This window comes from Tachyglossus aculeatus, unplaced genomic scaffold (genome assembly GCF_015852505.1).
Source record: "Tachyglossus aculeatus isolate mTacAcu1 unplaced genomic scaffold, mTacAcu1.pri scaffold_105_arrow_ctg1, whole genome shotgun sequence".
Taxonomy (NCBI): Eukaryota; Metazoa; Chordata; class Mammalia; order Monotremata; family Tachyglossidae; genus Tachyglossus; species Tachyglossus aculeatus.
In genome coordinates, this window is record NW_024044844.1 from 2,022,018 (window position 1) to 2,038,679 (window position 16,662).

Here is a 16,662-nt window from a genome sequence, read left to right on the forward strand (position 1 = left end):
GACACAGTAAACGCTCAATCATAATGGTGGTATTTGTTAAGTGTTTACTATGTGCCAAGCACTGTTCTAAGCGCTGAGCACTGAATACGATGGAATGAATCTCCTCGCCACCACTGTGGGCAGGGACCGTGTCTGTTTATTGTTCTGTCGTCTTCTCCGAAGTGCTTAGCCCAGTGTTTTGGACACAGATAAGCGCTCAGCTGTGAGGATAAAATGTGTTTGATGTTATAGTATACTCTCACAAGCTCTTAGGACAGGGTTTCGCACACAGTAAGCGCTCAATAAATACGATTGAATGAATGAAAGAAATACGATTGAATGAATGAAATACAGTGGAATGAATGAATGAAATACGATTGAATGAATGAAGGAAGGAAATACGATTGAATGAATTAAGGAAATACGATTGAGTGAATGAATGAAGGAAATACCATTTAATGAATGAAATACGATGGAATGAATGAATGAACTACGTTTGAATGAAGAAATACGGTGGAATGAATGAAATACGATCGAATGAATGAATGAAATACGATTAAATGAATGAAATATGATTGAAAAAATGAAATACGATCGAATGAATGAATACAATACGATTGAATGAATGAACGAAATATGATGGATCATCATCGTCATCATCATCATCATCAATCGTATTTATTGAGCGCTTACTGTGCGCAGAGCACTGTACTAAGCGCTTGGGAAGTACAAAATTGGCAACATATAGAGACAGTCCCTACCCAACAGTGGGCTCACAGTCTAAAAGGGGGAGACATAGGAGAAAACCAAACATAATAACAAAATAAAATAAATAGAATAGATATGTACAAGTGAAATAGATAAATAAATAAATAGAGTAATAAATATGTACAAACATATATACATATATACAGGTGCTGTGGGGAAAGGAAGGAGGTAAGATGGGGGGATGGAGAGGGGGACGAGGGGGAGAGGAAGGAAGGGGCTCAGTCTGGGAAAGCCTCCTGGAGGAGGTGAGCTCTCAGTAGGGCCTTGAAGGGAGGAAGAGAGCTAGCTTGGCGGATGGGCAGAGGGAGGGCATTCGAGGCTAGGGGGATGACGTGGGCTGGGGGTCGATGGCGGGAAAGGCGAGAACGAGGTACGGTGAAGAGATTAGCGGCGGAGGAGCGGAGGGTGCGGACTGGGCTGTAGAAGGAGAGAAGGGAGGTGAGGTAGGAGGGGGCGAGGTGATGGAGAGCCTTGAAGCCCAGGGTGAGGAGTTTCTGCCTGATGCGCAGATTGATTGGTAGCCACTGGAGATTTTTGAGGAGGGGAGTAATATGCCCAGAGCGTTTCTGGACAAAGATAATCCTGGCAGCAGCATGAAGTATGGACTGAAGTGGAGAGAGACAAGAGGATGGGAGATCAGAAAGAAGGCTGATGCAGTAGTCCAGAGGGGATAGGATGAGAGCCTGAATGAGCAGGGTAGCGGTATGGATGGAGAGGAAAGGGCGGATCTTGGCAATGTTGCGGAGCTGAGACCGGCAGGTTTTGATGATGGCTTGGATGTGAGGGGTGAATGAGAGAGAGGAGTCGAGGATGACACCAAGGTTGCGGGCTTGTGAGACGGGAAGGATGATAGTGCCGTCAACAGAGATGGGAAAGTCAGGGAGAGGGCAAGGTTTGGGAGGGAAGACAAGGAGTTCAGTCTTCGACATGTTGAACTTTAGGTGGCGGGCAGACATCCAGATGGAAATGTCCTGAAGGCAGGAGGAGATACGAGCCTGGAGAGAGGGGGAGAGAGCAGGGGCAGAGATGTAGATCTGGGTGTCATCAGTGTAGAGATGATCGTTGAAGCCGTGGGAGCGAATGAGGTCACCAAGGGAGTGCGTGTAGATCGAGAACAGAAGGGGACCAAGCACTGAACCTTGGGGAACCCCCAGAGTAAGGGGATCGGAGGGGGAGGAGGAGCCTGCAAAAGAGACTGAGAATGAACGACCGGAGAGGTAAGAGGAGAACCAGGAGAGGACGGAGTCCGTGAAGCCAAGGTCAGATAGCGTGTTGAGGAGAAGGGGGTGGTCCACAGTGTCGAAGGCAGCTGAGAGGTCGAGGAGGATTAGGACAGAGTATGAGCCGTTGGATTTGGCAAGCAGGAGGTCGTTGGTGACCTTTGAGGTGGCAGTTTCCGTGGAATGTAGGGGACGGAAGCCAGACTGGAGGGGGTCGAGGAGAGAGTTGTTGTTGAGGAATTCGAGGCAGCGCGTGTAGACAACTCGTTCAAGGAGTTTGGAAAGGAATGGTAGGAGGGATATGGGGAGATAACTAGAAGGTGAGGTAGGGTCAAGAGAGGGTTTTTTTAGGATGGGAGACACATGGGCATGTTTGAAGGCAGAGGGGAAGGAACCAGTGGAGAGTGAGCGGTTGAAGATGGAAGTTAAGGAGGGGAGAAGGGATGGAGCGAGAGATTTCATGAGATGAGAGGGAATGGGGTCAGAAGCACAGGTGACCGGAGTAGCACTTGAGAGGAGGGAGGAGAGCTCCTCTGAGAATATTTCTGGGAAGGATGGGAGAGTAGCAGAGAGTGTTGAGAGCCGGGGGGTTGGATAAGGGGGGGAAGTGACTTTGGGGAGGTCGGACCTGATGGATTTAATTTTGTTAATGAAGTAGGAGGCCATATCGTTAGGGGTGAGGGAAGGAGGAGGGGACGGAACCGGGGGCCTGAGAAGGGAGTTGAATGTACGGAAGAGCTGGCGGGGGTGATGGGCACGGGTGTCAATAAGGGAAGATAAATGGTTTTGTCTGGCAGAAGAGAGGGCTGAGTTAAGGCAGGAAAGGATAAACTTGAAGTGAACGAGGTTGGCATGGTGTTTAGACTTTCGCCAGCAGCGTTCGGCAGTTCGAGCATAAGAGCAAAGGAGGCGGACAGTGGCAGTGATCCAGTGCTGTGGGTTAGTGTTACGAGAGCGGCGAAGGGAAAGGGGAGCGAGTGAGTCTAGCTGAGTAGAAAGGGTAGAGTTGAGAGCAGTAATCTGATCATCAAGACTGGGTAGAGAGGAGAGGGCGGCGAGGTGGGGTGTGAGGTGCTCCGAAAGATGGGTGGGGTCCAGAGAGCGGAGATCTCTGTGAGGGAGTAATACGGATTTTCAGGGGGAAGGAGTGTGAGTGAGGAGGCAGGTGAGGAGATTATGATCAGAGAGAGGGATTTCAGAGTTGGTGAGGGTGGACACAGTGCAGCGGTAGGAGATGATGAGGTCGAGGGTATGACCAAGTTGGTGAGTGGGTGAGGTGGGGTGGAGGAAAAGGTTGGCAGCGTCAAGGAGAGATAGAAGGCGGGCGGCAGAGGAGTCGTTAGGGATATCCATGTGGATATTGAAGTCTCCGAGGATCAGAGTGGGCATGGAGAAGGAGAGAAGGAAGGTGAGGAAGGGGTCAAAGTCGTTAAAGAAGTTGGAAGTGCGGCCGGGAGGGCGGTAGATGATGGCTACAAAAATCTGGAGGGGGTGGTAGAGGCGAATAATGTGGGCATCAAAGGAAGGGAAGGAAAGGGAAGGGGGAGGAGGGATAGTGCGAAAGCGACATTGGGGGGCAAGAAGAAACCCGACACCTCCTCCTTTTCCGGTGAGTCTGGGGGAGTGGGAGAAGAAGAGGCCTGCACTGGAGAGAGCAGCAGAAGAGACCGTGTCGTCTGGAGACAGCCATGTTTCAGCTAGGGAGAGGAGGAGTAGAGAGCTGGAAAGGAATAGGTCCAGGATGAAAGGGATCTTACTTAAAACGGAGCGGGGGTTCCAGAGACCACACTTGGCAGCAGCTGTCGAGGGAGGGGAGGGAGGGGGAAGGGTGCGAGGGGTGGGGAGGATTTGGATTGGTATGAGTTGGCGGGGGCCTGGGCGGGAAGAGTGGGAAGGCGGGGTGGCGATGGGAAAGGAGAACTGGGATGGGGTGGGGGCGGGGAGAAGGGGAGGGAGGGGGCCGGTTGGGAGGAATGGAGGACTGGCGCTGGTACAGAGGAATCCTTGGTAGGGGGTGAGGGGGAGTGTTCTTGGTGGGGGAGAGGGAGGGAAAAACCTGGGTGGGAGAGGGGAAGGGGAAGGTGAGGAATGGGAATGACAGTTGGGAGCAGGGGAAATGAAAGTTCATGGTGAGGTCAGTAGGGCGAGTGACAGTACAGCGGGAGGTTAACAATTGAGATGCAGAAGCAATAAAACAGTAGCAATGATATAAGTAGGCGATGGCATCACAGGGTGTAGTTAAACAATCAATATGCTATGGCAATAATAAAATTGGCAGATAATGATGTCACAGAGAGCAGATACAAACTATTAAGTGCTGGAGTAGGGTGGGCCTGTTAAGGGGGGTCAGGGAGCAGAGATACCTGGGGAGAGGAGCGAACAGTCAACTAGCATGGGAGGGCTGAGGAGGTGCGAATGAGGTTGTCGTTAATGTAACATGGTGCTAACGAGGGCTTTTTACCTGGGGGCGGGGGGAGAGTCAGTCAGGACCGGACCGGGAAGGGGGGGGGATGAGGGGCACTTTAAGGAAAGTCGCCTAAGTGGCGGAGGGGTGGAAACAGGGGGGCGTCTGTGGGGGCACTGTGATGGCGGGCGGGCCTCTCGGGAACGGAGACCCGGGCGTCTACGGCAGCGCTCTGAGGACAGGATCCTTCCTGGAGCAGCAAGGCCGCGTGGTGTGATGGCGGGCGGGCGGGCGGGCCTCTCGGGAACGGATGAATGAAGGAAATCCGATTGAATGAATGAATGATGGAATGAATGAGTGAAATACTATCGAATGAATGAGTGAACTGGGACTGAATGACTGAATGAATCTCCTCACAACCAGCTTCCAGCTCGCGCCTCCCCCCACTTCCGGCCCCTCCCCCTTCTCGCTCCCCTTCCCTCCCTCCACCTGTCGTCACATATGATCATTCCCTCTGACCCCGCCTGCCTCCCTCTCCTCCGCGTCCCTTCCCCTCACTGCCTGTGGGCCTGCCCCTTTCCACCTCCCATCAACCCTCCAGCCCCGCGCCCCCGCCCTCCTACGCTCGCTGTTTCCAGCCTCCTCTCCTCTCTCCTTCCGGCCCGGCGACACCCTCCACTGTTTCAGGCCCCCCTCACTCCTTCCGGCCCCTCCCGCAGCCTCCTCCCCACTCTTCATGCCTTCTGGCCCCGCGCCTCCCTCCCCTCAGCGATTTCCAGCCCCCCGTCTCCACTTCTTCCGGCCCCTCCTCGTTTTCAGGCCCCCCTCTCTCCTTCCGGCCCCGCCCGCGCCCCCTCCCTTCGCTGCTTCGAGCCCCCCTCCTCTCTTCGCGCCTTCCGAACCCGCGCCCCCCTCCCCTCCTTCCGCCCCCTCCCGCGCGTCCCCTCCCCTTTGGAGGCTCCTTCCGGCCCCGTCCGCCTTCCCTTAGGGCCCCCTTCCGATCAACTGTTTCCAACCCCCCAATCCGGCTCCGGATCCCGGCTTCTCCCGGCCTAAACCCTGCGCTAAACGTTGGGGTCGGTAGGAGACCATCATTTCCCACAGTGGGGAGGAAGGGGGGATCGACTCCCCATTTTGTGGTTGGGGGAAGTGACTCCGCCAAGGTCACACAACAGCCTGGGACCGGGGCCAGATTAGAACCCAGGCCCTTGGGGCTCCCGCACCCGGCCTCCAGCCACGAGGCCATGTGACTTATCCAATGTCACACCGCAGATTAGGACCAGAGGCGGGATTAGAACTCCAGGCCTCCATGCCCGGCCTCTACCCATCAGGGTACGTGACTCATCCAAGGTCACACAGGAGACTTGCAGCAAGGACGGGATTACAATTCAGGTCCTCTGGCCCCCGAGCCCGGCCTCTAACCGTCAGAGTACGTAACTGGTCCCAGATCACACAGCAGACCAGTAGCAGAGGCGGGATTAGAACCCAGGTCCTCTGACTCTAGCCACGAGGGCATGTGACTCATCCGAGGTCACACAGCAGACAGGTAAAGGAGCCAGGATTATAACTTGGGTCCTCTGGTTCCCAAGGCCGGCCTTTATTCATTTAGTAATATTTATTGAGAGCTTACTGTGTGCAGAGCGCTGGACTAAACGCTTGGGAAGTACAGTTTATCAGGGTACGTGACTCGCCCAAGGTCACACAGCAGACAGGTAACAGAGCTGGAATTAGAACCCAGGTCCTGTGGTCCCCGGGCTCTCGCCATCAGGGTATGTGAGTTTTCCAAGGTCACACAGGAAACTAATAGCAGAGCCGGAACTAGAACCCAGGTCCTCTGCCCCCCCCCCCGGCCTCTAGCCACGAGGCCACGTCATGTGACTTGGGTGCTCAAGAGACTGATTGATGTAGTGGGCAGTTCCTTAGGGCAGATATCGAGCACCCCGAGGGACAGGGGCTGTATTTAATCCCAACCTCTGCATTCTTTTGTAGCACTCAGTATAGTGCCCCCCACCCAGAGCTTCCTGAACCCCATGACTACTAAGCACCAAGAAGACAATGGTGCAGCTGGAAGTATTGAGCAGATGGATTATGTGAGTTACTTTTGGGATCGCTGATTTATTTTTCCTTACAATGCCTTTCAAGCGCTTAGTATGTGCCAGGAGCTGTACTAAGCGCTGAGGTGGATACAAGCAAACAGGGTCGGACGTCCTTGCCTGACCATGGGGCTCAAGGTCTCCACCCCCGTATTACAGATGAGGTAACTGAGGCCCACAGGAGTGAAGTGACTCGACCAAGGTCACACAGTGGAAGACAGATGGAGGCGGGATTAGAACACAGGTCCTTCTGGCTCCCAGGCCCGGGCTTTACCCACTAGGCAACACGCCTACAGTCTGCATGGGCCTCACGGCCTTAAAAGTAGGAGAGAAAACAGGGAGCGAGGAAACTCGCACGGAGGAGTAAAGTGACCGGCCTAAGGTCACCGAGAGGGCTGAGCTGGGATTCATTCATTTATTCATTCATTTATTCGATCATATTTATTGAGTGCTTACTGTGTGCAAAGCACTGGACTAAGCGCGTGAGAAGTCCAAGTGGGCAACATAGAGAGACGGTCCCTACCGAACAACGGGCTCCCAGTCTAGAAGAAGCAGCGTGAATCAGTGGACAGAGCATGGGCTTTAGAGTCAGAGGTCATGGGTTCAAATCCCGGCTCTGCCACATGTCAGATGGGTGACTTTGGGCAAGTCACTTCACTTCTCTGGGCCTCAGTTCCCTCATCTGTCAAATGGGGATAAAGACAGTGAGCCCCCTGGGGACAACCGGATCACCTTGTAACCTCTCCAGCACTTAGAACATAGTAACGCTTTATAAATGCCATCATCATTATTATTAGAAGGGGGATTCGAACCCAGGTCGTCTGATCCCCAGGCCCCATAGGGACTCGGGGGGCGGGCTCGGAGGAAACGGGATGTGGTGGTTACAGGTGGTGTTGAGGACGTCGGAGGAGGACGGGACCGTGCCCCTCACCCGGGAGGAGTTGGGACGACTGAATCCCAACCAGCACAACCTCTACAATGACGTGATGCTCCAGAGCTACGGGAACCTCTTCGCCCTGGGTAACGGAGGGCACGGGGGTGTCATCCGAGGGGTCTCCCCGCTCTCCGCCTGGCCTCGACCCGAGGTCAGGGCTTCCCCGCGCTATCCCGAGTTCCGATGCCGGGTATACGGGGTCGGTTTCCCGTCACCCCTTGCGGGAGGGAGAGGGCAGAGGTGGGTTCGGGGGCGGGCCCCGTTGCCCTCCCCTCCAGCGGGATGCCCGCTTCCCCAAACAGATGTGATCTCCGTGCTGGAGTGAGGGGGAGAGCCGTGGTTCCTCAACTGGCAGTGGGCAGAGGACGGAGACCCGGCCAGAGACGCCCCCGAAGACCCCGCCACCGGAGACCCCTCTGCCGGAGACCCCTGTCCAGATGAGGGGCCGCCCGCCGAACCGGTCCAAGTGGGGAACACAGGCACCGGTTCCGTCGCGAGGCCCCCGGCGTTCAGTACAGCGCCCAGCGTGCCATAAGCGCTCGGTAAATCCCCCCGACGGAGTCGTCGGAGCGGATTCCGGGGGGAGCCAGGGGAGTTGGTCGTACCGTTCTCTGGACTGAGCTCTTTGGCCAGCCCAAATGGAGGACGGGATTTCTGCCCACGGAGAGTTTCACGCGGGTGGGGGCAGACGTTGCTTCGGGAATCTGTCCAAACAACTCATTCAGTCGTATTTATTGAGCACTTTCTGTGCACAGAGCACTGGACTAAGCGCTTGGGAAGTCCAAGTCGGCACTGTCTAGAGACGGTCCCTACCCAACGACGGGCTCACATTCTAGAAGAGGGAGACAGATGACAAAACAAAACATGAGGACGGGTGTCAAAACCGTCAGAATAAATAGAATTATAGCTATATGTACATCATTGACAAAATAAATAGAATAGTAAATATGTACAAATAAAATAAAGTAATAAATCTGTACAAACATATACAGGTGCTGTGGGGAGAGGAAGGACGTAGGGCGGGGGGATGGGGAGGAGGAAAGGGAAAAGGGGGCTCAGTCTGGGAAGGCCTCCCAGAGGAGGTGAGCTCTTGTACCTACTCAGGCGCTCAGTGCAGAGTAAGCACTTAAATCCGCAAATGGTGATAGCAATTTAACGCTCTATAAGGACGGGGAGAAGAAAGTGGTCGAATAGCAAGAAAGTGAGTGCAAGCAGAAAAACGAGAGAGACGATCTAACCTGGTGAACTTTTTTATGGTATTTAAGTGCTTACCACGTGACGAGTACCCCCACCCCCTGCTTCTAGACTGTGAGCCCGTTGTTGGGTAGGGACCGTCTCTATATGTTGCCAACTTGTACTTCCCAAGCGCTTAGTACAGTGCTCGGCACACAGTAAGCGCTCAATAAATTCGATTGAATGAATGAATGAATGGGATAGATACTAGGTAATCACTCAAACCCAATCCCTGCCCCCCCTTGGGGCTCAGAGTAGGAGGGAGAACAGGAATCGAATCCCCATTTTATAGATGAGTAAAACTGAGGCCCCGAGAATAATGATAATGCTGGTATTTGTTAAGCACTTGTTATGTGCCAAGCACTATTCTAAGCGCTGGGGTAGATACAAGGTAAACAGTTTGTCTCACGTGGGGCTCACAGTCTTCATCTCCATTTTACAGATGAGGGAACTGAGGCCCAGAGAAGTGACTTGCCCAAGGTCACACAGCTGATAAGCGGCAGAGCCGGGATTAGAACCCACAACCTCTGGCTCCTGAGCCCTTGCTCTTTCCACTGAGCCACGCTGCTTTGTTAATTGCCCAGGGCCACCCAGCGATCAGGTGGCAGAGCCGGGATTAGAACCCAGCTCTTCGGACTCTCAGTCCCAGGCTCTTTCGGCTGCTTCTCTGATTTTCATGATTTTTAAAATTTTTTGATTGTGTTTTAATGGTATTTAAGTGCTCTGTGCCAGGCACTGTACTAAGGACTGGGGTAGATTCGGGGTAATCAGGTTGGCTGCCGCTGTCCCTGTCCCACGCGGGGCTCACACTCTTAAATCCACATTTTACCGCTGCTTAGAGAAGCAGCGTGGCTCAGCGGGAAGAGTCAGAACGATCTGGGTTCTAATCCTGCCTCTGCCCCTTGTCAGCTGTGTGACTTTGGGCAAGTCACTTCACTTCTCTGCGCCTCAGTTCCCTCATCTGTAAAATGGGGATGAAGACTGTGAACCCCACTTGGGACAAACTGATCACCTTGTAACTCCCCAGCGCTTAGATCAGTGCTTTGCATGGAGTAAGCGCTTAATAAACGCCATCATAATTATTATTACCGATGAAGGAACGGAGGCCCAACGTCACACAGTGGACAAGTGATGGAGGCAGGATTAGAACCCAGATCCTTCTGATTCTCCGGGCCGGGATCCCACCATTAGGGTGGCACTGCTTCCACTGCCCATCCCGGTGCTACCCAACATGGCTTAGTGACTAGAGCCCGGACCTGGGAATCAGAGGTCGTGGGTTCTAATCCTAGCTCCGCCACCTTTCATTCATTCACTCATTCAATCGTATTTATTGAGCGCTTACTGTGTGCAGAGCACTGTACTAAGCGCTTGGGTACTACAAGTTGTCAACATATAGAGACGGTCCCTACTCAACAGCGGGCTCACAGTCTAGAAGGGGAAGACAGAGAACAAAACATATTAACAAAATAAAATAAATAGAATAAATATGTACAAATAAAATAAATGAATAAATAGAGTAATAAATACGGACAAACATATATACATATATACAGATGCTGTGGGGAGGGGAAGGAGGTAAGGCCGGGGGGATGGGGAGGGGGAGGAGGGGGAGAGGAAGGAGGGGGCTCAGTTTGGGAAGGCCTCCTTGAGTAGGTGAGCTCTCAGTAGGGCTTTGAAGGGAGGAAGAGAGCTAGCTTGGCGGATGTGCGGAAGGAAGGCATTCCAGGCCAGGGGAAGGACGTGGGCTGGGGGTCGACGGTGGAACAGGCGAGAACGACTCACAGTGAGAAGATTAGCAGCAGAGGAGCAGAGGGTGCGGGCTGGGTTGTAGAAGGAAAGAAGGGAGGAGAGGTAGGAGGGGGCGAGGTGATGGAGAGCCTTGAAGCCGAGAGTGAGGAGTTTCTGCCTGATGCGTAGGTTGATTGGTAGCCACTGGAGATTTTTGAGGAGGGGAGTAACATGCCCAGAACATTTCTGCACCAAGACGATCCGGGCAACAGCGTGAAGTATGGATTGAAGTGGGAAGAGACAGGAGGATAGGAGATCGGAGAGGAGGCTGATGAAGTAATCCAGTAGGGATAGGTTGTCTGCTGTGTGACCTTGGGCGAGTCACTTCGCTTACTCTCTGCCTCAGAGACCTCATCTGTAAAATGGGGCTTAAGAGGGTGAGCCCCATGGGGCAGAGGGACCGTGTCCAACCTACCTCGTATCTACCCCAGTGCTTAGAAGAGAGCTTTGGCATATAGTAAGTGCTTAACAGATACCTACATTATTATTGTTATTATAATAATTAATATAATAATAATAATGGCATTTATTAAGCGCTTACTATGTGCCAGGCACTGTTCTAAGCCCTGGGGAGGTTACAAGATGATCAGGTTGTCCTAATAGGGCACGGGGCTCACACTCTTAAATCCACAGTTTACTGCACTTAAAGAAGCAGCGTGGCTCAGTGGAAAGTGCCCAGGCTTTGGAGTCAGAGGTCGTGGGTTCTAATCCAGGTTCCGCCCCTTGTCACCTGTGTGACTATGGGCCAGTCACTTCACTTCTCTGGGCCTCAGTTCCCTCATATGTAAAATGGGGATGAAGACTGTGGGAAAACCTGATCACCTTGTAACCTCCCCAGCGCTTAGAACAGTGCTTTGCACATAGTAAGCGCTTAATAAATGTCATCCTTATTATTATTATTATTATCATTATTAGTCTTAATCACCATTTTCCAGATGAGGTAACTGAGGCCCAGAGAAGTGAAGTGACTCGCCCAAAGTCACGCAGCTGACTAGTGGCAGAGCCAGGATTACCCTCTTGGCAGCATACCCAAGCCTAAAACTACCCATTAGGCTACACCCCCAGGCCTGGCGCTACCCCCTGGGCCGGACGCTCAGGCCAGGCGCCACCCATTAGGCAGCACCCCTAGGTCCGAAGCTCCCCGCTAGACGTCCCTGGTGTACCCCCCGTCCGGCGGCTCCATCCCCCAAGCCGGCCTCTCCCGTCTGTCTCCTCAGATGAGATCTCGAAGCCTGAGGGCAGATCGCTGTGGTCGCCACCCCCGTTGCCCCCGCCGCCCCCGGAGCAGGAGCGGAGCGCGTCGCCCGCGGCGGGAGGCCCGGCCGAGCCCCGCGCAGGAGAGCCCCCAGGAGGCCTCCCCGGCCCAGGCAGAGGACGGCCCTACATCGCCCGCAGGCGGCGCGCCCTGCCCCGAGTGCGGTCGTCCGTCTGGGGCCCCCGCGGAGGCAGGGGGCTGGGCCCCGTGCCCGGCCTGTGGGCCCCGTCGCCCCCACCCGTGCCCCGACTGCGGCAAGGCCTTCACGCGGCCCGCTTACCTGTCCCAGCTCAGGTCCACCCAGCGGGGCGAGCACCCCTTCTGCTGTGCCCAGTGCGAGAAGACCTTCCGCCGCGTCCCCCACCTGGCCCAACACCGCGCCACACACACGGAGGCCCGCCCCTTCTCCTGCCCGGACTGCGGCCAGGCCTTCCGCCAGCACGACGAACTGGCAGCCCACCAGTGGACGCACACGGGCGAGCGGCCCTACCCATGCCCGGACTGTGGCAAGGTTTTCGCCTCCTCGTCCAGCCTGTTCAAGCACCAGCGGACACACACGAGCGAGTAACCCTTCCCCTGCCCGGATTGCAGCCGGGCCTTCAGTGTCAAGTCCAACCTGGTACAGCATCAGCGCACCCACAAGGGCGAACGGCCCTACAAGTGCCCGGCCTGCAAGCGGACCTTCACCGACCGCTCCAGGCTGACCCGCCACCGCCGCATCCACAGCGGCGAGTGGCCCTATGCCTGCCCCGACTGCGCCAAGACCTTCAGATGCAGCTCCAGCCTCATCCAGCACTGCCGCAGCCACAGCGGCGAGAAGCCGTACGCCTGCCCCGACTGCACCAAGGCCTTCCGCTGCAGCTTGCACCTGGTGAAGCACCAATGCATCCACACTGGCGAGCGGCCCTACGCCTGCCCTGACTGTAGCCGCGCTTTCCACTGTAGCACCATGCTCATCCAGCACCAGAAGACGCACACGGGCGAGAAGCCGTACTGCTGCGCCCAGTGACCCAAGGCCTTCACCTGCAGCTCCGGCCTCATCAAGCACCGCCGTGTCCACAGCAGGGAGAAGCCCTTCCGCTGCCGTCTCTGGGTCAAGGCCTTCGCCACCTGCCCAGCCCTCGTCAAGCATCTGAAGACTCACGCCCCCGACCCCGCCAACTAGGCCGATCCCCGGGGGGAACCGATGGCGTGCTCTCCCCGCCTCGGCGGCGCAGAGGATGGTGATCGGCATCCCGCGGGCCGGGCAAGACGTCGGACGTGATGGCAGGCTCTCCCCCGTCCTCGGCCTCGTCCAGCGCAGGAAAGCCACGGAGACTCACGTAGGGCGGTCCAGAAGCGGTCGGACGCGATCCCCGCCCTGCGCCTGGCTCTCGCTCTCGTCCCCATCTTACGGAAGCACGGGGAAAAGGGGCGACTCCCCCGGGGTCACCTGGGCGGCGGAGCCGGGATCAGAACCCGGCCCAATCTGACGCCCAGGCGCGAGACGACTGGGTCAGATGTCGACCCCGAGCTAAGGCCGGGGAGCAGATGGGTGTCTAATCTCCCCTTTTCGCCGACGGGGAAACCGATGTACGGAGCAAGCCGAGCCTCACGTGGGAGAGACGGACGGAAGACTGGTCTCCCGAAGCGGAAAAAGAGCGAAGGGCCCGGGCCAACCGGGAGGAGAGAGAATTCAGGGAATTGCCCGAAAGTTTCCGCTCGGCGGACGGTTCCCCTTCAGGAACGATTTCTACTAAGCGCTTCGCGACGCCCACAGGTACACAGCGATTTCGGCGCCGTCCTGCCCCCGTACCGATAACGCGTTTATTCAGCGCTCACTGTGTGTACGGCACTGTCCTAAGCGCTGCGGTCGTTGCAAACGGATCAGGTCGGACGCAGCCTCCGTCCCACGCCGGGCTCCCGGTCTCGGTTCCCGTTTTCCAGCCGCGGTCGCGGAGAGGCGGAGTGACTCGCCTAAGGTCACCCCGCAGACGAGGGGTGGAATCGGGATTAGAACCCGGCTCCCTCCCACTCCCCGAGCCAGACGCTCTCCATTAGGTCGTGCTGCTTCCCATAAAAAACCGGTTATGACGTGTATTGGATGAAGTTTTTTGCGCCCCCCTCCCCGCTTGGCGACCCCGCCCTCGGACGCATGGGGGTTAGTTCGGCCAGGGGCCACGTGACAACTTGGATGCTTAAAAAGCCTGTGGGACGGGTAGGAGCTCAAGACTGTCAGCTTGTTGTGGGCGGGGGATGCGTCTACGAGCCCTGTTGTCTCGTTTTAGCCCAGGCAATTAGTACAGTACGCTAGTCAGTTGTATTTATTTATAACAGACATATTCCCTGCCCACAGAGAGCTCACGGTCTAGAGTAGTAGACATTAAATAAATGACAGAGATGGATCATATTTATTGAGCGCTCACTGTGTGCGGAGCACTGGCCTAAGCACTCGGGAGAGGACGTGATAACATAAATATTCCCTGCCCACAGCCAGCTTACGGTCTAGAGGGGAAGATGACAGAGATGGATCATATTTATTGAGCGCTCACTGTGTGCGGAGCACCAGCCTAAGCGCTCGGGAGAGGACACAGACACGTTCCCTGCTCACAGCCAGCTTACGGTCTAGAGGGGAATACATTAAATAAATTAATTCATTCAATCGTATTTATTGAGTGCTTTCTGTGTGCAGACCACTGTACTAAGCGTTTGGGAAGTACAAGTCGGGAACATATAGTGACGGTCCCTACCCAATAACGGGCTCATCGATCGTATTTATTGAGTGCTCACTGTGTGCAGAGTGCTGGCCTAAGCGCCCGGGAGAGGACGGGATAGCAGACACATTCCCTGGCCACAGCGAGCTCACGGTCTAGAGGGAAAGGCATTAAATAAATGACAGAGATCGATCGTATTTATTGAGCGCTCACTGTGTGGATTTCAGGAGGCTCTCAAAGGTGGACGTGGAGGGGCAGGGCGTTTTAAGACAGAGGGGAGGGGTTGGAGGCGAGAAGCAATCACTTAATCCATAGGTGGGATTTCCTGTTTGTAGAGCACTGAACTGAACACTCCGGAGAGCCCGATAAAATGAGAGTTGGCCATGGTGAGGGGCATCTGAGACCAAGAGGGAGGAGTTAGGGACGAGCCGTGAGATGCGATCGATCCGGTGATGGTATCTATCGCGGGCCAAGCACCGTAATAATAATAATAATAATGGCATTTAGTAAGTGCTTACTATGTGTCAAGCACTGTTCTAAGCGCTGGGGAGGTTACTAGGTGATCAGGTTGTCCCACGGAGGGCTCACAGTCTTCATCCCCATTTTACAGATGAGGTAACTGAGGCCCAGAGAAGTTAAGTGACTTGCCCAAAGCCACATAGCTGACAACTTGCAGAGCCGGCATTTGAACCCATGACCTCTGACTCCCAAGCCCAGGCTCTTTCCACTGAGCCACGCTGCTTCTCTACTAAGTGCTCGGGAGAGTCGGACAAAACGAGTTGGCAGACACGTTCCCTGCCCACGGTGAATTTACAGTCTAGAGGAATCAGTCAGTGCTATGTATTGGGCTTTCAGTGTGAGCAGAGCACTGTACTAAGCGCTTGGGAGAGTCTGCTTCGACAGAGCTCCGTCTTCCGTGCTCGGGAGAGTCCGATACGCCAGTCAGGAGACCGGCTCCCCTGCCTACAACCGGCTTCTGGGCTAGAGGTGGAGCGCATGGCCCCGAGGGAGGCGTCCGTTCGGCCTCCGCCGCGGCCGATGCCCACACGCTGTCCGCGGCGGAAGGTTTTCCTGCTCTCGGCTGTGGGATTTCGGGCGCCCGCCGAGGGCCAAGCTGGTCTGGAGGCTCTCCCGGGCCCACCGGGTCGGAGGGGTTTCTCTCTGCTGGGAGGAGCCCGTCCTCAAGGCTTTCCCGCCCTGGGGGCTCCCACCGGCACCCTGCCTCTCCTGCAGGCGCTGGCATCGACCCGTCGGAGCCACATGTCCGCTGTGTGACTCTGGGCAAGTCACTTCTCTTCTCTGGGCCTCGGTTCCCTCATCTGGCAAATGGGGATGAAGACTGTGAGCCCCATGTGGGACAACCTGAAGGAGAAGGAAAGAGAGGGAGGAGGAGATGGAAAAGGGGGGAAATAGAGAGAGAGAGAAAGGAGAGACAGAAAGATAAAAAGGAGAGACAGAGAAAGAAAAAGACAGAAAAAGGAGAGACAGAAAACAAAAAGGACAGAAAAAGAAAAAGGAGACAGAAAGAGAAAAAGACAGAAAAAGGGGAGACAGAGAAAAGAGAAGGACAGACAGAAAAAGAAAAAGAGACAGACAGAAAAAAGGAGACAGAAAAAGGATGCAGAAAAAGAAAAAGGAGAGACAGAAAAAGAGACACATAGAGAAAAAGAATGAAAGAAAAAGAGACAGAAAGAGACAGATTAAAAGGAGATACAGAGAGAAAGGAGAGAAAGAAAAAGGAGAGAGAAAAGATAGAGAAAAAGGAGAGACAGAGAAAAGAGAAAAGGGACAGACAGAAAAAGAAAAAGGAGACAGAAAGAAAGAGAAAAAGGAGAGAAAGAAAAAGAAAAAGACGCAGAGGAAGACAGAGATAAAGAGACAGAGTGAAAGATAAAAATGAGACAGAGAAAAAGACATACACAGTAGAGACAAAAAGGGAGAAAAAGGACAGAAAAAGGGGAGAGAGAGAAAAAGGAGACAGAGAAAGAAAGAGGGAGAAACAAGAGAGAGGGAAAACGTTTGAGTCAGCTGGTCCCAGCAAGATTAAGACTAGTTTGAGGGGAGGGCTCTTGTCACCATGCCTATTCTGGTGGTTTTTGCTAAGCGCTTACTCTGTGCCAAAGCACTGTGCTAAGCACTTGGGAGAGAGCGAAAGCTAGTCCTTGAGACTGTAAACTCGTGCTGGGCAGGGACTGTGTCTGTTTATGGTTTGTATTGTCCCGTCCCAAGCGCTTAGTCCAGCTGTCTGCACGCAGTAAGCGCTCAAGAAATACGACGGAAGAACAACTCTGAGGT

General features: G+C 54.7%; 1 protein-coding gene across 1 annotated transcript; it reads left to right on the top strand.

Annotated features, from left to right (window-relative positions):
• Window positions 1-4,552: 4,552 nt before the first annotated feature.
• Window positions 4,553-12,683, top strand: LOC119922512 (zinc finger protein 135-like). The gene is made up of 6 exons (XM_038742295.1): window positions 4,553-4,629; window positions 5,360-5,447; window positions 7,352-7,597; window positions 7,754-7,864; window positions 11,568-12,214; window positions 12,266-12,683. The coding sequence occupies exons 1-6, from the start codon at window positions 4,553-4,555 to the stop codon at window positions 12,681-12,683; spliced, it is 1,587 nt and encodes a 528-aa protein (XP_038598223.1).
• The last annotated feature ends 3,979 nt before the right edge of the window (window positions 12,684-16,662 follow it).

What these genes read in the sequence shown, in the direction of transcription:
- LOC119922512 (XM_038742295.1), top strand. Translation starts at nt 4,553, where the DNA reads ATGGCGGGCGGGCCTCTCGGGAACGGAGACCCGGGCGTCTACGGCAGC. An exon ending in ACAGGATCCTTCCTGGAGCA is followed by an intron (nt 4,630 to 5,359) that starts GCAAGGCCGCGT and finishes GCCTTCCCTTAG; the next exon opens with GGCCCCCTTCCGATCAACTG. An exon ending in TCCGATGCCGGGTATACGGG is followed by an intron (nt 7,598 to 7,753) that starts GTCGGTTTCCCG and finishes CTCAACTGGCAG; the next exon opens with TGGGCAGAGGACGGAGACCC.